General features: G+C 32.6%; 1 protein-coding gene across 4 annotated transcripts; it reads right to left on the minus strand.

Annotated features, from left to right (window-relative positions):
- Positions 1-1,095: 1,095 nt before the first annotated feature.
- LOC124361846 (phosphatidate phosphatase LPIN1) lies at positions 1,096-24,317 on the minus strand. Of its 4 annotated transcripts, none has more exons than XM_046815867.1 (19): positions 24,056-24,317; positions 18,182-18,372; positions 17,452-17,672; positions 16,679-17,141; positions 16,306-16,442; positions 13,485-13,556; positions 11,432-11,601; positions 10,127-10,306; positions 9,778-9,904; positions 8,882-9,110; positions 8,251-8,371; positions 7,983-8,100; positions 7,724-7,795; positions 6,992-7,306; positions 5,318-5,445; positions 4,645-4,756; positions 3,909-4,023; positions 3,425-3,528; positions 1,096-1,493 (listed from the first exon to the last, which is right to left on the minus strand). In XM_046815867.1, the coding sequence occupies exons 2-19, from the start codon at positions 18,368-18,370 to the stop codon at positions 1,361-1,363; spliced, it is 3,006 nt and encodes a 1,001-aa protein (XP_046671823.1). In that variant the 5' UTR covers positions 18,371-18,372; positions 24,056-24,317; the 3' UTR covers positions 1,096-1,360. The 4 variants fall into 4 exon arrangements, with proteins under 4 accessions (XP_046671823.1, XP_046671824.1, XP_046671825.1 ...); XM_046815868.1 differs by lacking the exon at positions 24,056-24,317 and adding an exon at positions 21,930-22,258; XM_046815871.1 differs by lacking the exon at positions 1,096-1,493 and adding an exon at positions 3,203-3,317 and having other exon boundaries at positions 24,056-24,316.
- Between the last annotated feature and the right edge of the window lie 219 nt (positions 24,318-24,536).

Raw genomic sequence — 24,536 nt, forward strand, 5'->3', positions numbered from 1 at the left:
GAGTTTCATTTGTTAAAAAAAACAAGATTCACTTTTTATTTCAAAAATAAAACAATACTTTCAGAATTACCAAATATTTTGTTTTTTGTATTATACACTCTAGTTATACCTAATTCATCCTTTTAGATATTAATTAATCATAACAATAATTAACCAATTTTAACTTAATTCTGATACCATAGTCAGGAACTAGGATCTGCAAAAATACTTCAGGATTATTATTTTTTACTAGCTGTTACCCATGGCTTAGCACACAATTTTTTTGTTTTAAGATTTAACATTGTTTCTGTGGGGCTAACACCACAATAGTCACCAATACAGTGACTAAAAAAACAATTAATGAAGCCAACAATTATATGTTAATATCATTCTCCCTCAATAACTTGTACATATGTCACGATAATTTTTTTGATTGTTTACAAAATATATGAAAAGAAAAATGAGTTTTAACTGTAACAGTTTGATAATTGCAAATAATGTCCACAGAATAAAATTATAGAATCACTAATTTTTATGATAATAATGATTATAATACAAAATGATATATTGATATTCTACATGAGATTTTCATTAATAAAAACATGTTATAAACATGTGCTATGTTGCTGTAAATGGTGCAGTGTAGCGGTTATCACAAGATAACTGAATCACACTACGTTGAGCATGGCTGCTGCTTGGATGGATTTTGTCCTTGCAAGCAGCCCGCCTGCCCGGCCATTTGTGGTAGTTCAGAGTCAATTTCAAACCGTTGATCACCAAGTTAAGTATTATTAGACTGGGCTTCTTAACCCTAACTTTGCCTGGTTAAATAAGACATCCTTTACTTTACTTGAGACTCCATGAAAATTTAGAAACAAGCAATAATTCCCATCTTAACTGCTATGGAACACTGATAGGAGAGGAGGAGAGAGGAATAAATAAGGTGTAAAGTCCTTCCAATAAATCATAGTGAACTGAGGATTGTGTCATATGTCAGTTGAATGATTATTATTCTAAATCTACAATCCATCTTAAGCGAAGAAGTCATCTTCCCTTCTTCTCCTTCCTCCACGCAGTGGGATACACTTATTTGAGGGAGATCCAGCACAACACAAATACAGCGATTGATCAGTGCTTTATTGCATTTCATACAACACTGATGATAACACAAAAATTAATAACTGTATATAAAAATAAATGTACAAAACTGAACAGTCTTTACAAGATGAAAATACTGTGCACTAACCAATAAAATTACAGACGCACAAGTATCGATATAGCACCACGTACAAACAAAGTCCTTGGTAACAGTAATGGCAAAATCTATGGGAAGCGCAACAATACTAATTGCAGAAAGTCTTATTGGGAGATTCTTGAAAGCTTAGAGAGCCGGGAGGTCCATCTCCGGAATGGGTTCTCGCCAGTAGACGAACTGCGAGAAGTCGTCGAGAAGGGCCCCTCCATCTTGCTTGGTCGGAAACATCTGGTCCACAATGTAGGTCATGTTGGAATACCTGGACAGATCATAGCTATGAGTTACTCACAGTCGAGAGCACACATCCACAATAAAAATAAAAATAAATTCTGCAAAACTTAAAATATAATTTAGGCAACTCCAAACTGTAAATCCTTCCCTCAGTGTTCAAATAAAAAAAAAATCAAAACAATTTAATATTTTCAGATTAATTTACACAATATAAAAACATTGGAAAACAGAAATAATATCGCCTAATCTATTTAATGACATACAATTGGTTTTCTGTAAATTTATAAAATAATTTTCATCTCTCTAATATTATTATTAAATCTACATTTCAATCAGATGTAGATAGATTGGCAAGTAATAATCATATTTTTTATACATTACTAAACATGTTTTTTTTTTCCGATTAAGATTGCTTTGTTAAATTGTAAAAAAGGTTTATTTTTATTTTTAGAGCACCTACTACTTTGATATATACTCAGTTTCTATGAGCATAGTAGAGACCACTTTATATCAAATGCTGATTTTTAATACTCTTTTTTAAAAAGAATAAGAGATATAATTCTATCACCTTTATAAAAATCTAAACATTAACAAGAACATTTTTGAAAACACAAGAACTAACTGCCCAACATTTATGTAACAATAAGGATAACACATTTTTAACAATGATACCATATTGCACTATTAAAATGCCTTCACTGCTGAAAATTTTCAAACACCAGCCTTATTCAATGAAGAATTCTCAATTAAATGTGATTAAGTACACAAACAAATATAATGAGAACATTGCCGGATAATTTTTACTATAAACTTTCTATTTTCATTAAACATTAAAATAATGAAACATCTAGCTATGTTTACAAATTTCGTGTTGAAATATTGTTATGAATATTGATTTTATAAATTATTCAGTGTTTACAAGACAGTTTAACTTCACAAAAACACAAAGGGAGGAAAAACAAAACTGTTATAATAAAAACAATCAATTCTTGATCAAAATTTAAATTTTATAAAATCCAAAACCTGTTTTTTTTTATAGATATGCTAGTTTTACAAATTTTAGGTTAGAAATTGTATTATATACAAACTACTACTACTGGCTAGTATTAGTTAATTGGAACATTTACAGTATGTTAAGGTTTGTTTGTTGCTAAAACAACTACGGATTTGTAATTGTATGGAACTTTAATTTAAAAGTGTATGTTAAAATCGTTATATACAGTACTAAGTTTATTTTAGTTTCAAGTGTGTAACTGAGTTTTGTGTAAAAGTGTAAAACTGAGTTATGCGCTATTTTCAAAACCTTTCTGTATTTATTGCAACATTTAATGACGTATAATTTTATGTTACATATATTTTTCATAACAGAATATCATGAATATTTAAAATAAAAGTGAGTGGAATGTAGATTTAGAAGTGACATCATGACCCTAAAATTGACAAAAGGTTCTATTGATTTATGTATATTGTATCTCCAGTCCTACATGTATTAAACACCACAGACATTTCACAACAAATGGAGTAAAATTTGGAAGACAACACATGATGTCAGAGACCCAATATCCAGAACAGAAGGACGCAGCAACAACACTTACATGAAACTACATTTACGGTAAGTTAGCGGCGAGAGTGCGGACACTGTTATGTTCGGAAGGACCAGGTGACTAAAGCTCATGCTGGGAGGTTGGCAAAGCTGATAGCTCATCGGCTTACCCAGTTATAACTTAACAAAATAAGATGAGACAGCCCAATAATACTGGTTCACAGCCATCAACTTAAAAGTGGATCTATACGCTAGCCGGCAATCTGCGGCGGAAACAAATCGTTCACGATACAACTCTGCCCTGAGTAACTGAAAACATAAAAACATAGAGTAACAACTGTCTCACAAACTGAGGATAACCCCCCTCTCATGCAGTTATACTGTATATCCCAGTTGTATCAGAGCAATGAACTTACGAGGACTGGAAGGTCTGAGTCAATTCGTGCTTCAACTCCCCTCTGTGATTGATGGTGAATATCCTCACTATGGGTATCCCAACAGCCTGGTACGCCCAGACATCCTGAAACATTGCTCCGTACTAAACACTGTTCACATAAAACACACAATAGGACAGAAGGGACAAGATTATCCACTGGTATCTGTTGACCTTTAACCCTTTCAGTGCCAAGGGTCGATGTAATCAACCCTCAAGCAATTCTGAAAAGTGCCGAAGGCCGATTAGATCAGCTTTTGGAATATTTATTATTCTGTTACTAATTGTTGTTGACATTGTAATTAGTCTCAAATTAAAGCTAAAGAAATGTACATTGGCATTGGAAATATTGAAACAGACATGTTAATATACGTACAAAATTGCATGAAACACTACAAGTACTAGTTATTCGTAATAATTAATTCAATTTACAAAATACCTACAGTTCTAAATAAAATTTTACTTACATTAATTTTATTTCCATATCCGGCATAGAACGGTTGACAATGGGCGGGAAATAAGGCTTGGATATCCCTCAAGCAAGATATTTTGAACTCTTCAGGTTTCTTTTCAATAACTTCTCTGTAAAACAGAAACAATACACATTTATATAATAATAATTGTAATCTTACACCATTTTGTAAATTTAAAACAATTTTTTTAAGAACCTAAGATTTACAGACACTTCTTTAAATATTATTCTCCAATTAATATTTTAAACATGAATACTCTCTTATATAAGAATCTGCAAATAAGTTAATTTCAGTTACACTCAGTTGCCAAAAATGTACCAAAAACAATACAAAATACTAAATGGTGATCACTATGATAAATGGTAATTATATTTTATAGATATGTATAATCAAAATTTGGACCCATCCTTTACTACAATAGTAAAAATTAGAACCATTAAACACACATAAACATTAATGTAATTTTCTTGATTTTTTTATATTTTATATGGTGAATAAGTTTATCACACAATTTTCTACAATCACTAAAACTTTTTTAAATATTTGTGTTAAAATGACCAAACTCATTTTTTGCGAAATCCAAGATTTGAAATATTTTGTATAAAAAATAGGACATATTAATTTTTTTCAATTAAAGATTGAACTCATTTGTGAAAAGTCATTAAATAACGGTTAATTAATCAAGCGAGGACTGGCCTGTGTAGTACAATGTGCCAAAATGAACACTTACGTATGCAAAGCATTCAGAAGACTGGTGGGGTTGAGCAACATCGGACCCTCGGGCAGGGAGAGATCTTCCTGCTTGATTGACTTGAGGTAGTCCCTTGTCAACCGGGACTGGCCTGTGTCAAAATACCAACAATAAGTAACAAGGGTACGAATTAAAAATTTATTATTTCCTTATTAAAAAGAAAATAAGAAATCCAATAAAATAGAAGAAATAGTAGAAATTCTTTTGGTAATAAATAAGAAATCCATACAATGATATCTACAACAACAACAACCTCCTTTCTGATGATCCCTTGGAGATAAATCTTTTAAAATGTGTAGAGATTCTCTCCACTTAAATGAATCGGCTTTTTTGCTTGTATGACTTTAGAATTCAAATTTTGTTAGTATATCATGTGATAGTTTGCAGTCAAAACAATTTTTTATGTATATATGGCATATTTTTGGCGTGTGAAATTATTTTAAATGGGTTACCTATTATTTTAAATCCAAGTTTAAATCAACCTTCTTAATCCATTCAACTAAACTGAGATTAATTAATTCAACTTGAATATAATAATAACAAACTTCACTTTCTACATTCTTTATTGATAGTGTGAAAACGTATAAAATATGGAAATAAGAAAAACCACATGTTGGACACACATGATAAAGAAAATCCTTTGTGAACCTACCGATAGCTCTAGCAGACAAGTAGAGTAGCTTGTATCCATTGTCCTTTATCTTGGTAAACAGCTTGGCAACTCCACTCTGGGCCCAGTCCTTGCCCACAATAGGCAGAATGTGACCCAAGACATCAGACCTTGACAACACAATTACAATGCCTGATTAGTTAACAGTTATATTAAAACCCAAACACAATTGAGTGAGTGACATCTTACATCAACATAAAACTGCGCTGGCCATATCTAACCAGCCACTATGTCTGTCTATAAATGCTAGCTTATTTTATGTTGATTTATTATATGGAGCAGAGACGTGGACGTGGACTAAAAATGATTTAAGCAGATTGCAAGCTGCAGAAATGAGATTTTTAAGAGGGATAGAGAAGACTACAAGAAGAGATAGAATAAGGAACGAAATAACCAGAGAAAGATTGAAGGTAGTTTCACTGCAAGAGACAATGGAAGGAAGAAGAATACAGTGGATGGGGCATGTGAAGAGGATGGGAGATAATAGAATGCCTAGAATAGCACTGGAGAAGGAGGAAGGAGGAAGAAGACCAAGAGGAAGACCGAGAGGAAGATGGGAGGACCAAGTGTGGAAAGACATAGAGAGAAGGGGACTACAGAAAATACAGGTGGAGGAAGAGGAGACCTGGAATGAGAGACAAAAGTGGAGGAGGCTGTGTACGACGACCCGTGATAACGGAAACGTCTGATGATGATGATGATGATTTTATGTTGATCTGGTAGGTGCTGCGACCTATACTCTTTCTGTTAAACTACTGGTGATCTGTTACCATTTACAAAAGATTCCATTTTCGTCCATGAATACTATGAAATTTGTATTGTTTTTATGGTATTGTCAGTCAGAAGTGACATATTTCAGCAGTAAAGTTAGCTCAGTAGACGAAATAATCACATAGGCCGAACATTAGAACACAGCAGTTGGTTGGCAAGACAGGTTACTTTAATGCCAACCTCCATCAGAAAAAAATACGCACAACAAATAGCAAAAAAGTGACAGTCAGATATGGCCATAACTTGTATTTTCGATACAAAATTACAAAGAAATATGTTGTGTCAATTAGGTCTGAACAAAAGTATATTATCATTTGGAATGCATCAAGGAAATCAGTTCCTTGTATTCGTTCAATATAAACATTAGATAAATGAATAACATTATCAAATTTGGCAATTATCAAAATGGAGAGTCAGATGGAGATGAGACTTACAGTTAGTTTTCTGTCAGTCAAATCTGATCTTCAAGGCAGCCAATTTATTCAAATATGATTGCTAGTCAATTTACTACAACAAATCTTGATGCTCTAAAAAGGACTTTAATATATACAACCCTTTTCCATTTTTATAATATAGTATAAGTATAGAATACTACAGTGAAATAAAAGGAATATATCAGTATAGAAGACTTTGGAATCATTCTTTGAGCAGTGATCTCTGACCTCCCAAATCCTCGTTTTTTAATTTAGAGGTGATGTTGATTTTATTGTTAGATGAAATTATAGCTAGTATTTATTGATTTTATTCAGCACTAACATAGTTTTTATATTTATCAAGTTTTATTTAGCAACTAATACACCTAATAAAACTTTTTTACTTTTAAGCAATCAAATTTTCTCATTACTCGATTAAAAATATATATATTCGAATGGTGGACATTCTTACTTTGTAATAGTTCCATCAATGTCGGAGACTACAATCTTATCATCGTATCTCCACTTGAAGAGGAAACACTTGCAGCGACTGGTGCCCTGATACGCAGTGGTAACACTGAACACTATCTCGTTGGCTCCATCTCGGAGATTCAAACTGGCGATCTGCTCAGACGTTAACCTGAGAGTCTTGCGGAACTTGTCTGAGCCGAGACTGAAGCGGCCGTCCTTAGACAGGGGTATACTGAGGCTCTGGGACTTGAGCCTCTTGCGCTCATTCTCCGAGTCCGAATCCGATGAGTTAGTACCTTGATCTCCTGTTGCGAACCTGAAAATGATTAACAACACAAACTTAATATGACTTCACATTCTGTTGATTATCAACTAATCGCATTCTGACAATCAATTAAACTTTAATTTAGTAAAAATATTTACCAAAATTGAGTACATTAAAAACTCAATCATTAAAAGTAATCATAATCAAAAGGTGTTATGATGAAAAACATATATTAATACAGTAGATAATACGTTACCAATTGTAAAATATTACACGATAATGAACAAATATTGCATCAATGAACATTCCACAATTCTCTTTTCTGCTTTTTAAATTTAATGTCAATTATTATGGTATTTAATAATTTTTATTAAGAAAAAATAAATATTATTAACCTTCACACCAATTTACTACTTCCCCTAATTTCCTAAAATTTGTAGTTCAGATACTGGTACATGGTTTACTTACACTTTATCATCTAAGAAAGGATCTGTGTCTGGTTTGGGAATTTCATCAGATTCCTTATCTTTTCCAGCATCTCTGAAAAATAACGGTTAACTTTTACTAATACTTTAACAATTGTCTATACTGTTACATGACAAAAAGTATGTATGAGCTAAACACTTAACAATCATTGGCTTTACTCTTTTCTGAGCATCACCTAATGTACTTTTTATGATTTAATTTAGACTGTTCAATAGCTAATTAACGAGGCAGGTGTACTCACAGACTACTAGTGACACTGACAACGGCGGTGGCGCTGGCCGTAGTGGTGGGGGCAACAGCTGAGTCCACCGCTGTCTGATCCATCAATCTCTGATCATCTAGCTTTCCATCTACAGGCTCTGCAAAATTGAATGTACGAATATGAAAACTTCTGACCTAAATTTTGCAGATTGGAGATTAATTTTACCATATAAAAACTAGGTATGTCAATTTGGTTTATTATCAGATTATTATAAGTAATCTTTAATCAAATTTAAAATTTCCCTGACCTGCCTGTGGCGCTCTCACGCCCCAAGTGAACCAGGAGCTGTAACTGCGGCGCGAGTGGCGTTGGTCAGTCACAGACACCCCAGGTGGCGTAAACTCTGCACACAAGCTCGACACTACCTCCTGCACACGTAAACTTTCAGTTAAACCTCTGCACATTCTAAGTTGGAACCAGTACTAAATCGCCAGTTTTTTATTTCTACCAAACTCTCACAGCTTTGTTATAGCTTTAAATAATTTATATTTACTTCCAAACGTGTCATTAATTTTACGTCCAATGTATTAATTTTGTATTCAGAAAAACTCGGAAGTCTCACTCAACATCTCAGAGATTTCGTAATGATTTAAACATTTTCTCAGGTGAAGATTTTATGTACTCTGCTTAAGAGCAGAATGGAAGTAAAGAGCTCTATATATATATATACTTGGGAGAGGAAATGGGCAGATACGAGCAGTGGAAGAAGACTGTGTCATATGATCTTGGGAAGAAATAAGTTTTGTAAAAAATGATCGTTGAGATATTATTGATGTTGGAAAGTGCTGTCATGTTGATGGCTTAAAAGAATCAACATCCAAGAAATGATTTTTCCTTCACAATGGAAAATCCAAACATTAACAAGAGAGGTTTAATACCTGAGGCAGTGGCTTCTGAAAAGCAGCAAGAGCCATAATGACCGGGCTGGCAGTGCGCCAGTTGAGCATCTTGCCGTCGATTCGGACAACCAGGTTAGGGCTGGTAATGAGTGTGGGGTTGGCAACGAACTCATCGTACGTGATGATGTGGTGCAAGAACGCCTCCTCGGACGGTGTGGATGTTGTAGTTAGGCCCCCACAAAGAGACATAGATATCTCACCATACGATCTGTAACGTAAATTAAAACCACAAATATGACACATGCTTCAAATTTTTTTTAAACTATGATCAAAACACAGTTTTTTATAATTTTTGTAGCTATTTATATGTTTACTGTACCAAATTCACACTTCATATTATTTTCAAGAATGTAATTCCAATGTAATTCGAGAACAGCTTATTTAACTACGTAAATTGAACGTTGACTTTATGTATGAGCATTTAAAATTCATTTTGTCACATAAAAAATACAACTCTATTGGAAAGATAAATCTACAATTAGTATATAATTATAATTTAGTAAACAATAATTTTCCGTAAAAAATTAGGTAAACAATTGTTTTAAATAATTATTTATTTTATTTAGATTTAGTTCAAAACTAAGGTGAAAGTATGATGCATTCCAATTTTTAAACATACATTAAAGTGATTTTCTTACATTATAACATAAAAAGAACTGTTCTTACTCTACAAAAGCTATTAAACTTTTCAGAGTGTGCTGGCCATTTTTATTCCAACATAAATACCAAATGTATATATGTAACAAATGTATATGTATATGTTACTTTCCATTTAATTTTAATTTTGAACTATATTACTTATTTTAACAGCGTATGGCTGTTCAATGTTATTGCTTTATCAAATTCAGATTGATACTGAAATACGTTAAACTCACTTTTTAGGCTCCTCAAAGTCACTGTCAACTGACTTGGGGCCGCCAATGGCCCCCTCCACACTGTGGGGGGAGTGGGGGAGGGAGGGTCCGTTGCCACTCTCAGTATCCTCATCCTTCCCTTTGATTTCTGTTACATAAATTATAATTATTTATTTAGAGAATCATACAATTATAATTATAATTATTGTTACATAAATTTATAATTTTTATTAAGAAATTATAAAAAATGTGTAACCTTAAACTCATTACAATGTTGAACTTGGCTAAATCTTATCACGAAGAATAATAAAACTGGTTTGAAATTTCATTCTATTATGACAAAACATCCCTTGCGAGAAGACTACTGTACCTGTGGGAGGGTGGGCCTGCTTGTAGTTGGTGGGGAAGTACAGGGCCGCCACCTCGGGGTCCAAATCCTCCACGTTGATGTCTGACAGGTAGATGCCATCCTGTGCCTGCGATGGATTATGACGGATGTGCTTGGTCTTCTTCATGAATCCCAGCATGTTGTGCAACATGGACCTCTGAGCTGTTGGCAGAGAATGTTCCGTCAGTAAACGTTATAGTTATCTGCTGCGATTACAATTCCTGTTTTATTCTCAAGGTAGCACCAACAATACTAGGTGCACCTCTGGTAATTACCTGCACTACATTATATTAATAATCAAATTCGTTATTTACATGAAAACTGAGTACAGAAATGACGTCAGGCGTTTAAAAATTCTTCTAAAGTGTAAAAAGACTTCTGTAACAACCAGGTCTTGAAATTCTTGTCTTCTTTGCATTTCTTCAAGTCATCTGGTAGTTGATTCTATAGTTTTATAGTCATATAGGTTTTAGGGTACTTAAATAATCTATTATACTTCATAAACTATTGGAAATTCCTCACAATTTATTGTTTCCTTAAGATCTTGTAAACATATTTTTAGGTACAATTTTAAAAATAAATATCTTACAAATAGGCAAATAATAACAGAAATGTTTTTGTTAGTAACATCTGCTGTATGATTTACAAAGTAACTTTAGATGTGAACTGAATAAAAAAAAGAAAAAGAACCGAGAATAACAAAATTAATATCCAATCCTAACTTATTTGACTTGTATATGACCGTATATTTGCACAGCATTGCACGGTTTGTTGTTTAAATGTCTAAGAAAGTGTTTAAATTTCAAACATCAACAATAAAATTCAAGGTATTAATTTAATTTCACACATGAGTTTTATTTAGTTTATACTTATTTAAATAAATATACTCCCAAATGTTTAAATATACTTTAATAATTGAAGAACTGAAAAAAATTTTTTTGGAGGACCTTATGGTTACAAGGCAGTTGGTTGGCACTGATGTGAGTTTTATTATTTCAAATTATTGATGTTACAAATTTTCCATCTGATGAAATGTATTCTGAAGATAACCTTTGATACACAGATTAGTAATAACTTAAATAAATAATAATTTCCGAAAACACTGAAAATAGATTAATTTGTTCTTTGAGTGACAATGAAATGAAGTTTTAAAATATGTGATCAATAATTATTGTCTAGTTTTAAATTAAAGGAAAACTTTCATTGCTGCCCAACATGTTACGTTTGATTACTAAACTATAGAAAAAAAGTAATTTTGTTACGGTGCCAGTAACACAGTGACGTTACCTTCCTCCTTGGTGGCGTCCTCAAGGGTTGAGGTGGGCAGCTCTCCCCAGCGCCAGGACTGCTGGTGGCTCTGCTCTCCGACTTTGCACTCATCGCCCTCGGACACTCCTCGTTTGATCTCAAACTCTGTGTCACTCTGCACCGGGGTGAACTGCCGATTGTCATGCGGGCTACCAACACACATTTACACATTTCACTACACTGAGAAAACTATGATGTGATAATGGTTTATGATGGTCCAATTAAACTAATTTGATAACAACAAAAGTTGATACTGTTACTTAACGCTATGTTGATGGATTTCCAGATTATATAAGGGTAATGTCTCTTGATACAGATACAAGATACAGGGTATAGTGAAAAAGATTCTGTAATTTTTACCTACATTCTAAGTGTGGTTGGCTGAAGGGAAAATTCCTGTTCCTACAGTTGGCATCACTGATAGTTTAAGCGCTAACCCCTTGCTTCTTATTTCTGTTACTCCCATTAGACGATTTAGGTAGTTTTTGACCAAAGTGCTGTGCCTATTTGTCAAATTTTGAAATTATGTCTTTAAAAAAATGTGACGACATATTTTAGCAAAGGCTAGAACAAAAACCACCATGTCACAATTTTTTTCAAGACGTTATGATTTTTATCAGTTATGTTCACCTTGTCTATGAAACAGTTATACCACATTTATTTTTTTCAAGGAGTAAATGAATGTTCAAATCGTCATGATGAAGAGTTCTGTGAAAAATGCAATATAATATTCCAAAACCTCACAATAAAATTGGTTCAACTCAAAGCAATAGTACGATCCACATATGTACAGTGGAAAAAAAGGTGTTTATATGACCTTTACGAAAATGTTCATGCCACTCTTATGTTTTGTTAGTTAGCTCACTGCTTGATAGATGACTTTCAAAAACTAACAAATAAACACAACTATTTCTAAGAAATTCTCTGCAAAATTTGGCTTTCTCTTAAGTAAACATCATCTTCGTTATAGGTAACGATACCGGAAACCTTATGACTCTACCTTGTTATGTCGGAGAGAACATGTCTCCCTTTTTGTAAAAAAAGACTAAATTAGCCTAGTCAAGACTTGGGAGATCGACTTGTTTTGGCTGGTTGAGGGTGACCACCAATAGCTTTTCCTTTTTCACAGGTTGAAGATATTCTCATACATATTATAAACACATGGAATGCAGGTCAATATTTTTCTTCATTTGATTCTCTAAGGTCTGTCATTTTCAAAATACTACACCATGTGATATGTTGTTCAAATTTCCAGTGGTAATCGTTATTTCCTCTTGATGGGTAGTTGAATTTTATTGTATTTAATTCGCTACTATGATCATTGTTGTTTAGCTTTTTTTTACAAAAGAGTATCGTTCATAAAAATGGGGTAGTATTTTGGATGTAAATTACACAAACTTGCATTAAATATTAACTTTTAATACTTTATTCACCTTAATATAAAGTTTTCATTAAGGTATCATGCACAACACATCTTGTATATGAAATATTTCAGACAATTTCTGTATGTATGATATTAGTAGAGAGCCTGTTCATGCTTGTCATGCCTTTAGCAAAGACATTCAGAGGGTTTCAGCTACACAGGAATTAAATACTGGTCCAAACACCTCGTGAACCATCAGACACTGACCATTCAAAATGTATATTTTTAATATTGGCAATTTCATGCACATGGGTAACACGATAATCATTAGAAAAACACACAGGCAAGATTTTAAAATGAAGAAATCACAAGAAACGAGTTATTGAATTCGATCATTGACAACAGATCTGACTGGAGATCTCAATAGAACAATTATCTGAGGTGCAGCAGTACTTTACGATTTGACGTTTTCACGATAGGAGATAATCCACCAACACGATCGTTAAACTATCCAGACTAAATCAATCTAATTGAACCACCAACCAGTTCAGTTGTCTATGAAAGAACCAAAAGAGTATATTTTCATGCTTTGTAGTCCAGAAGGGGTCACTCAGGCAGGGAAGACTACACTAAACACAGATTACAATAATTGTGAGATAGGTTAGTTACAAAACGGTGATGATGCTGGACGCTGTGATGACACGGAATGGAGCTTCGTCTGCCACAGCCTCTCGAGTGACCCTGTCAGTTATACTGACTGTTATTCGTCACAAGTGTTCAAATTTACCTCTCATTGAAATTTAACGATAGTTATCTGTTAATTATCTATCTGTAATGATAATTGTCTAAAGATATCTAAAAAACTTTATAATCCTTTAACAGTTGATTGTATATTCAATCTAAGTAGTTTAACACTTAGACAATTGGTGATTTTTGAGTATGGTCTTATTCCCTTGGTACATATAGACGTGGCAATTTGTTCCTAGGACTGAAGGTTTTCCACATGGTCTCTATGTACACATTGGGACCGTAAAAACTATGATCATGAATACATAAAATGTATTAACAACCAATCAGCTTTTTGTAAGGTTGCAATTATTTTGAATGTAAAAGTTTGAGTCAACACACAGATGTTGTAGATCAACACTTTTATGTGTTTTCTTATAATTAATTTGTAATTTAATTAGTATTCTTTCTTTGTTGTTAGCCCTCTGCTCTGATTTTCAAAATCACGAATAAACATAGTTTATTGTGGCATCTTTTGTTGAGTATGTGAAATATATCATTTGTACTCAATAAAAATAATTAATGTTAATTAGTGAAAATCTTTGTTTTGTTTAATGTTAGTGCTATGACTGCTTATAAATAATTATTACATATATCAACAAATAAATAAGTAACATTATTTATCAACAACAAATAACTAGACTTCACTCTTTTCTTATAAATAATAGTTGTTTGTAGGCCTCATGGATTACAAGACAATCTAGATTTTGTGTTTTCCTTTGAAGTTTGGTTCCTTATATACCTGTATTTTTAAAACTATATAATATTTTTCAATGTTCAGTTCTCAGACCTTTTTTATTCCACCCATTTTGTGTAAACCCATTTTTCAAGAAACTCACGTAACATTTCATTTCTACACCTAATATGTATGAAATTCATTTTACCATAGGTTATTGAAATAATCATACGTAAGTGATCATAATTCCTGTGCTATATTTATTGTTTTAAACCTCTTAATGGTGACATCCCAAAAAAGTCTGCTGTTTAAAACTTGTAAAATGATTGACACTACTAGGATAGAATATGAGTGTTACTCATGTACATAAAATATAGTTTTCTAGCAAACATGTTCAGTTTAATTCGATCTAAGAATCACTAAAGATCAAAATTAATACTAATAGCTGGTGATTTGTTTTTCAGACAATTCACTGTTACGTTTCTTTAGTATGCCATTTTTTTCATTGAAATTCATATTTATTTGACCAAATATTCCAGCTATTTTCAACACCTTTAAATGACACATCATGTTTGCAATCGTTTGTTTACACCAAGGTACAAAACAAGGGTGTTGTCCACCTTGTTGCCAAGTCATGAAGTTAAAAGTTATTGTTGTCCCAAACAACATGCCAAATTCTCTCTGGTCTGCTTCAACCAAAACAACTCTTAATGAATATCATCCAGAAAATTTGCCTTTTTGTACCTTTAAATGTATTATGGCAGTTAAGTAAATTAAGTATGAACTTAAGAGGCTCTTTCATTAGTTATTGTGACAATAGTTATTCTTTATCGTACAAAGGACAACATGACAAAACGCATGTCTTATTTATTGTATTAAAATCTGACAATAACTTTTGTTGGGAACAAAATTGCAAGAAAAGTATTAAATTCAGAAATTATTAGAAATTATTTTCAAAGCAATCTCTTAGCTTGTAACAAAGAATGGTTTTCTAAGAGATCAAAAATTTATATATTTAATATTTTGTTTCTTTCTGCAAAATAATCTTTTACTGATTCAGAACTATGATACCCATCATTGATCTAATAAATTAATTTAAAACCTATTTTGTATATCAACTATAAGAATAAATTAAAATAAATATTAAAAACAACAAACTTTTTTATTTTTATCATTGGATATTGCCAAATTTAAGTAGAAAGCTCATTTTAATTTGGACCTTCAACACCTTCACTGCGGCTCTATACTGAGTGATTTTGAATATCTTAATGCTTTGAGTGATGCAGGTATTTTGCTATGTTACCTCCTTAATTTGCTGGCCTAACTTTTGTATATTTGCAAGCTTTTCAAAAACATTTGTCTGGTAACAATGAAAAAAATAAGTTTGTCTAGTCTTAGTATTGTTTTGTGTAGTTAGTGGGATTTAGACTAGTGCGACTCTTGTATTATTATTGCTTTAAATGTAAAACGATAAAGTAATCTCAAAATTATTATGAAAATTAATGCCTGTTGTTTTGTTATCAATAGTAAGCTTAGTTAGTATGTGTTGATGAGATAATGACTTACTTAGGAAAAGGAGATACATTTTCATTAATAAAACATTTGGATTATATGACACTTACTATTGTTATAAGTTATATCTATCATTAATAATGGCTATTGTCCAACGTCCAATTATCCATTGTTAAAAATAAACTTGAAACAATAAATAATCATACAATTTTTACTCATCCTTTTCAGATGGTGATAATATTTTGATATCTTAGTAGCCAATTAATTTACTAAAGATGATATTATGATAATTTGTTAATCTATTCCATAAGAAAAGTGATAAAAGTTAGCAGTTGTGAAAGTGACCTTGACTGTCCTTGCACCCATGCCTATGTAAAAACCATGTTATCTCAGATAAGAATGTTGTAACAACAAAACCGATGTCTTATCTGTGGAGGTCACTCACTCAAATCATGAGGTCAACAAATGTTAAGACATGCATCACAAATATTCCGCCTGGTGGTGTAGCTCACTCACCTACAGCCTGGAGTTAGCTCGGTGTCACTAAAGAAGTGTATGTCGGACTCGACAGGCGCATCTTTAATGTGAGCCAACTCCTCAATGTTGCTATTGTCAGGCACCTCCACAGTAGAGCTGCTGGTGGTCACTGGTTTCTGAAACCGACCAATTTTATTTCTTTTAAAAAATAACTACAATTTTTGCTCCTCTAACAGAATAAGAACATAACATTGCTTTAGATTTAATTAAAACAGACTCTTCTCTTGTAGGCCTTATTTTATGTCATGAATTAATATTGAAACCTAAAAATAAATCCAGGACCTAAACGATTTTTATAAATAAATTGTTAGGAGAAATAAAAGTTTAACAAGTATAGTTTGGTTAAACTAACCTGATCTGGACCTAGATCCTCAATCTGGAAAATTGAATCAAAATCAGGCTGATCCTTCTTTGGTTCATTGCTGATATCGGCGACATCAATATTGCTGTTCCTCCTTTGGGCACCATTGTTGGTCTTCTTCTTCAGGAGGGACTTCTTCCTTCGCTTGCGCTTGTTGCCGGGCAGTGACGTAGACACTCTCTCCGACAGCGGCGAGTCATCGTCCTTGTTGAGGTCCAGTCCGCTCAGACCCTTGCTCGGAATGGAATCCGTAGAGCTCTCGGACTCCCTTTCTATCGGCTTGAAATCGGCACTGGCAGCACTCAACTTGCGACCACTCTCTCGCTCAACTGTCTCTGCCTTGAATGTTTTCACTACACTTCCACCACCAGCGACCACTATTTTCGGGGTCCCAGACAATTCTGGATCACCTTCATTTTTCAACCTCTCATCATCAGTGGCCCTGTCTTCAAACCTGAAATCATATTGATTTTTCATGATGACTGAACATAACAAAGCTTGCATTTATTTTCTCCATAAAAACCATGTAATTCCGCACTTTTTTAGCAATGAATTCCATATATCAAATAATAAAATCTGAGAATAATCACTTCATGATTACATTAAAACTGCTTTAACAACTAAATAAACCCTTCCAACGAACTTTTAAATCAATATAAGAGTTTCTACTATGACCCGATAACAGATATAAATATAGACCCAACTAAGGACTAACGTTGTTTTGGGAAGGTTAACTATTTATTTTCCAAGACAAATAAAATTACCTCTGATCCCAATGGTTACCACTCTCGGTGAGGCTGTCATCTTTCAAGAGGTAACGCTCATGAAAACTGCCCTCTCTTGGGATGGGAGAACATGCTAAGTGAGGAGGGATTAACTCATCTCCCAACTCATCAACGGGAACTTCTTCCACAAAGAAAGCTTCCCCAGACTCTCCAAGTTTCATATGAATATCGACCGGCTCTCCATTGATCTCAATGTCAACCTATAAAATACGAAGACGATAGTACTACTACTTGAAGATTTGTGTTGCATTGTATAAAGTTATCTCCTATGAGATTCTAAATTAAACGCAATACATCACTGTAAATCAGGCTTTTTAAACATGCAATTTAAACTCTACACATTAAATTATATATTCTACATTTTACACTGAATTCTAAATGTGCTGTTTGTTGTGATTATGTTACTAGATTGAAGTCACATCAAAGGACTTTTCAAAATGATACTGTTATAAAAAGGATCTTTATAAGTTAACTGTCTCTTTGAAACCAAAGTATTTTTTACTCAAATGTGAAGAATACTTGTGAGGATAGTAAGTATCAACTTATATATATATAATTGTAGTACATTGAAGCAAAATTTCAATACTATAATAACTAGCATAATTATAATAATAATAATAATAACAATTATAATTATGATTATGCTATAATTTGCTGTATAATTCCATAAAATCAACTGCTTATAACAAGTCAGAGTAACTTTACTGACCACTTTCTCCCTGCTCCTCAGAACTCCAATCTTTCCAAAACGAACGTGAAACGGAGAACAGGTAAAGGTGCCATCAGGCTGCTCTACGACCACAACATCAATGGCCCCAGTCAGAGTTGCTGCGTTAATTTCATTGTAGACGTAGCGGAAGTTGCTAATGAACTTACCCAAGTAGTTCATGCTGTGCATACCTAAACAATCACAAAAACTAATCATTTTAACTGTCTTTTAATTTATTATTACTTTTCTAAATTTATACATAAAATTAATACTACTGTAAATGTTTTTGCTAAATGTTTATTCCAATAGCCATCAACATATTTATAGTATACAGTTGTATTGTTTATAAGGCTAACAAATGAAATCAAACTCGCTCAACTGGTACTGGGAAAGAGAAATTATGCATGGTCATCTTGGAACAAAGCCAGCTGAGAGATGTTCTAGAATCGTGCTGTCCACCAAAATTTGCACATCCCAAAATAGGAATTGGCAACTGCACGAAGAGAGAGAGAACATTTAGCATGACCAACTCCCTTTGATTCTACTGCATTGATTTATTTAAAAATAATAAAAACTTTTGCCACTTTAGTTAACTCAATTCAAATTTATGCATTATCAAAAATTATTTTAAACTACCATAGTCTATTTATTACCAAATTGTGAACTTTTAGAACACACTACACACAGTATATATTATTTTTGTGAATGTCACAAATTTTTAAGACACTATTTGTACTACAATATAAAATGTAATACTTTTAACGTGTTTTATAATTACATGGTCTAATAGTTTAAAATTGATTACCAATCTACCTTCTAACATTTCGTAAATTAATTATGTAGGCTACTGGATGTGTACCTAAAATTCTTATTTTGAACTTCCAACATACGTGCACGTGCATACGCACACACACACGTACTGCTTTAAACACACAATAGCTATTTAAGAATTTTAATATAACAATTTATCATCATGTATGAAACTAATATAGGCTAATATTTATACAACTGTAGAAACCAGGTATTCCCTGTACAGTAATAAGAGTCTTAACCCTTTGAAACCAGCCCAAAAATTCAGTTTTACTTCTAAACACCACCGCTATTAAATCCAGTTTACTTGCAACCAAAAAGGCTAGCCTCAAAATGGTACTTTTGACAAAGTCCTACAAAAACTGGTGTAACTCATCTATAAGTTAAATAGTAGAATCTTAGTGATTATTGTCTTGATTTACTCAGTAGGCCTATTAAATTTAATGTATTGGTATTTTTTGTTTTAATTTTAACTTTTTTAATCGAATGTTCAAAACTAGGGTAAAAAAATATTTCAAGAAACCATTTTTATTGTAATAAAGTATACATGTCAGAAACCTTCAGAAAAAAGTTTGGAAACATATTTCTAAAAACGTATTTGTTTGATATGTCACTCACTGCCTTTCAGTGAAAAAAAAAACACTTTAAAATAATTATTATAATCTGAAATGATGATTCCGGAGACAATATGCAGAAATTAAGTTAATGAATTACTTTGATCATTCAAAGGTAATGAGCCAAGACCTCAGCCAATACTTGCATTATTTAGACCATATACATAATGTCAAGTAGACGATATACATAATAGAGAATCCATCCATTGAATATGAGCATGATTATTTTGGTTGTATTTTTAGGTATGTGTAATTATTTTTAAGATGATTAATATTTACTACATAAGGACAACTAATAAAAACTTTAATGCAGTGAACTTATTGCTGGTACAGGTTGGGATAGTGAACATCTAGTAAAGGATACCAATGTCCACAACCATTGTAACAACATTCAACATAAAGCAAATTTGTAAGGAAGCTATATTAAATATTTTTTAAATCAATATCACATAAAAAACATAATTATGGTACGTTGAAAGGCCTTGAGCAAGCTAATTAAGCAAGCAATGCAAGCTATGGAACTGTTTTCTTAGTATTCAGATGTATTCATTTTTGGCCAAGATTCTTTAAAATAATAAATAGGCCACTGTGTTAAGTTCCATGAGACCATAAATAAGTTCATCACATTATTAATAGTGTGTACTGAACCACTGCAGTCTCATGAGGATGGATTCTCGTTCACTATATTTAGATCATTACACATGTGTAACTAAGACCAGATTGTTTACTTTAACTTTATTTCATCACTAACCACAAGTAAGGGGAGCCACAGCTGTCCAATGAGCTTGCAGCTACTTTAATATATTAATATGTCTAGGGAATTTAAATAATAAACTATCAACAACTAGCTTACAGTATTAAATAAGCATTTAGTTTCAAAATTTAATAACTACTTTTATTACTCTTTGGCAAAAAAAATTTAAAATTTGGCTTAATAATATTTATGTATTAAGTTATAATAATATGTTTCAAAGACATGAAAATGTAATTGTCCTTAGCATTTAAATTGGACAGAGACCAATAAACAGACCCTGTTTGTATACCACTTAGTTAGTATCATCACCAATATTTCATAAATCAAATAACAGAACTATCAATCGATATCACTGCAGTTTTAATAAACAGCCGCCACAACAATCAAATTATTGATATTTCTTGATATTTAAACTACTGAACCAACATGTTAAACCAAATTACGTTATATATAGGTATTCAAAATAATTATATATATATATAGTTCACCTATGTTTTTATACAAACCTGAAAAAGTAATGGTTATATAATTAGTTTAAAAATCAAACAAATATATGTATTAGCCTACATGTAACAAACAAACCAGTGTAAAACTTACTTATTTCTTACTATTTTAAAGATAAACATAGGTATCTGACACCTTGAAACACAAAGAGCATGTTATCATCATTGTATTTGCTGCCATTAACTTACTAAAGTATAACACAAATGATTTTAATTTGTTTCATTTATAAATTTAAAACAATATTGTTATTTAGGGTGGCAATAACTAATTGTAAATAACTATAATTAGGACTAGGGTTTCTGTATTCAATAGTTTACGTAAATATTTTAAAACCGATATGTGGTTAGATTATCGACTGTCATGGTGGTTGCTTATTACATTGCAGCCATCAATATCACAGTGTTTCTAAAACAGGGTTCTACATAAGTAACATGTTTGAAATTAAAAGAATCAATTTATTATACACGGTATACCTCATAAATAAAATAGGACAATAACCATCAACAAACAATTGGGACTGTTGATAAGAAAATTTTTATTTAAACAACTACAACAACAGACTATCTTGAACCAAAGATAATTTTTAAATGCTATTTAGATTAGCTTTTAATTTTATTTATATTAATTCGCTTTTAAATCAAATATTTTGTTTACAATCTGAAAATATGTTTAACATTAATAAGAAAAGATTAATCAGTAACAGTTGACTATACTGTGGGGTGTAATTAACATACTATAACCAACCTTTAAATTAATCATTTAAACTTTGAGCACTTCACATTGAATGAAGAATATTTGTTCGATATTCTAAACAGACTATGATTTAAAAAATGCACATCTTAAAATAGGCCTAGGCTCAAACCTTCCTACTTATACCTAAATTGTAGTCATATAGTATGTGATTAATTTCTTATCCAATAAAACATTGTGCTTATTATTATGGTGTAAGCATTTCCAAGAGCTTTATAACATTAAAATTGAGCTACTATCAATCCAAACATTCATTCAGGCCATGCACTATAATTAATTATATGCTATTTGAACTAAAATATAACTCAAAACTTACAGGAACTATATTAATGAAGTGAATCCAATCTTATGACATCTTAGGTTTTACTTCCTGAATTTAGTAGCCTAAATTCATCCTTTGTTCTTTCTTGAAATCCTTTGTTCTTGAGAATTATTCTAGATAAGCCGACATTAGTTTCAAATCAACGGTAAGCTATTGCGATACACAAAGAATTTTAAATCACTGTCATTGAAAACCAATTCAAACAAACATGATATCACTACACTATTAAATTCGATATAGGCCAATAATAATAAATAACGACACAGAGAATTTTGAGTTGATTTAGAGCACAAACTGACAGCTGGTTTTCTTCTCTTTCTATCCCTTCTCCTCTTCTTACGCTACCTACACAACACCAGACGCAACCGGACAGCCAATCTACGCCAAACGTCACATCAGCTGATTTCTACGAAGAAAGAGGGGATATCGCGCGAGAGCGAGAACCAATGACAGAAGAGAACGACGATTATGAAGGTGGCGCGATATTTAACATTCACTTCTACGGAAATTTGACCTATTTCCCTAACTTCGGTCTTTATTCGCAAACGTAGAGTGTAAAAAGGTAAAAATGTCACGAATATACAAAATCTAAAGTGACATACAGTGCTTCTTTACCATGCAGTATTCATTTTTCTGTGTTCAAGATGGATCATTTGAAAGGATAATATAATTTCGTACATTTACTATTGTTGTTACAAATAGTAAGGATAGTCCAGGATGATGATCAACAGAAAAGTAATCAGAGGACTACCCAATATTACTCCCATAAATTGTAAACTAACATTCTCTGTATGTTTGCTAGAAGTGAATGTATCAAACTCATTTTAACCCCTAGACTTCTTATCTACGAAGGGTTATTTCATTTCTCCAAAGTTACACTATATCCGCCGTTTAAACTGTCAGCCTTTTCCCCTGTTATATACAAGGCAAGGACGTAGCCAGCGAGGGAGTCCAAGGGACCCAGACCCCCTCCCCAATAAAAATTTGTTTAGTATTACTGACATGTACTGCTAAAAGTTCGTTCTCAACATCGAAACGGAACAAGAACATTTTAAGGAACAAAATGGGAAATGAGCGGTTTGATTGCACTCACCTTACTTTTTGTCCACTACGGGAAAATATCAGTCGTCTTGACCCCCCAAAAATTTATTTCTGGCTACGTTCTTGATAGAAGGGTCCACTTACTTACACCATTTACTATGAATCTCGGCAAAAGAAACGTCATCATCAATTGTATAATCTATTTGGTGATGAATAAAAAAGTTTGTATTGTTTTCCACCGACTGAGGCAGTGGCGTATATAAAAAAACTATTTCGAGGGGAGTGATGCATTGGGTGGTTTACTAGGTACGGTATAACAATCGTCGAAAAATACGAGCTCGGGAATCTTTTTCCAGGGAACTTTTGAGCTTAAAGGCCTTATAAATGTGTCCTACCTTAAAACAAACTACTAGGTTCAGTTTTAATGTCTCTCTTTCAAAGTTTCGGGGGGGTCTGAGTTTCCGCGCCCCCCCCCCCTTATATACGTTCATGGGCTGCGTTGTCGTTATGTTCACTTCACTAACCGATCTTAATTAACTTGCTAACTAACGATTCGAAAACAGTGGTTAAACATTATTGGGCATAGTAGAAACATGATCTCTCAACCACTAATCTGATTAATACCATACTTTTTACCAAATTGGATTTTCACCAAAACGAGTGAAATATTTTGTAGTGGTTTTATTTATCAGATACTTACATTAAAATTGTTCGCTAGACAACAATATAAGTTATATTAATTCAAAATAATATTGTTTTTCAAATTTTGCTAAGTAATACCAACATGCTTTGTGCACATTGTTAACTTTTAAAAACTAAATATAAGAGTAAAATATTCCTTACTAGGTTTATTTGTAACCATCGAGTTGCGATAATATTAAAAACACAAACTGTTGTATTGATTGTTATCGAAACTCAAAACCGATTACAAAACAGGATTGAAACTTTGCACGCATTATTGTCAAGTTAGTTTTATGATAAAACAATGTATTTAAAACATCTGTCCTCATTCTTAAGTGGCTTAGATTTGAAGAATTAAACAATAATTGAACGATAAAAATTATGACTTGTATACTTACACTAAATTGCAATATAATGATCAATCTCCAGTGACAAAATTCACAAACCACTTCACAAAATACATAGTCCATACATCACAATAATATTATCACAAATAACAGTCTATAGATAAAATTAATAAAATATATCACAATCTATTGTAGTAAACAATTAAATATGATGAGATATACAACAGACTGTCCGCCTAGGCCGAAACAACACGCGCGGTCACTTCTGTCGTGCACACACTCCTCTATTGAACTGACTGACTAATCTGTTTTTGTCCTCGCGGTTTAAATATTACGAACTTGTTTATGCCGTCACAATATTCTGACCTTGACTCGCTCTCCGCGCCTCTCGACTAGGCCCAATCACGTGCCAGGATATCTCACGCCTTCCACAACGACCAATCAACAGGCTGGTTCATCTGGTGCGTATGTTTGACGACGTTCTCAGCTGTCGGGTTTGTTTTCATTCAACCACAGAATTGTTTTTGTTTAT

This window comes from Homalodisca vitripennis, chromosome 5 (genome assembly GCF_021130785.1).
Source record: "Homalodisca vitripennis isolate AUS2020 chromosome 5, UT_GWSS_2.1, whole genome shotgun sequence".
NCBI lineage: Eukaryota > Metazoa > Arthropoda > Insecta > Hemiptera > Cicadellidae > Homalodisca > Homalodisca vitripennis.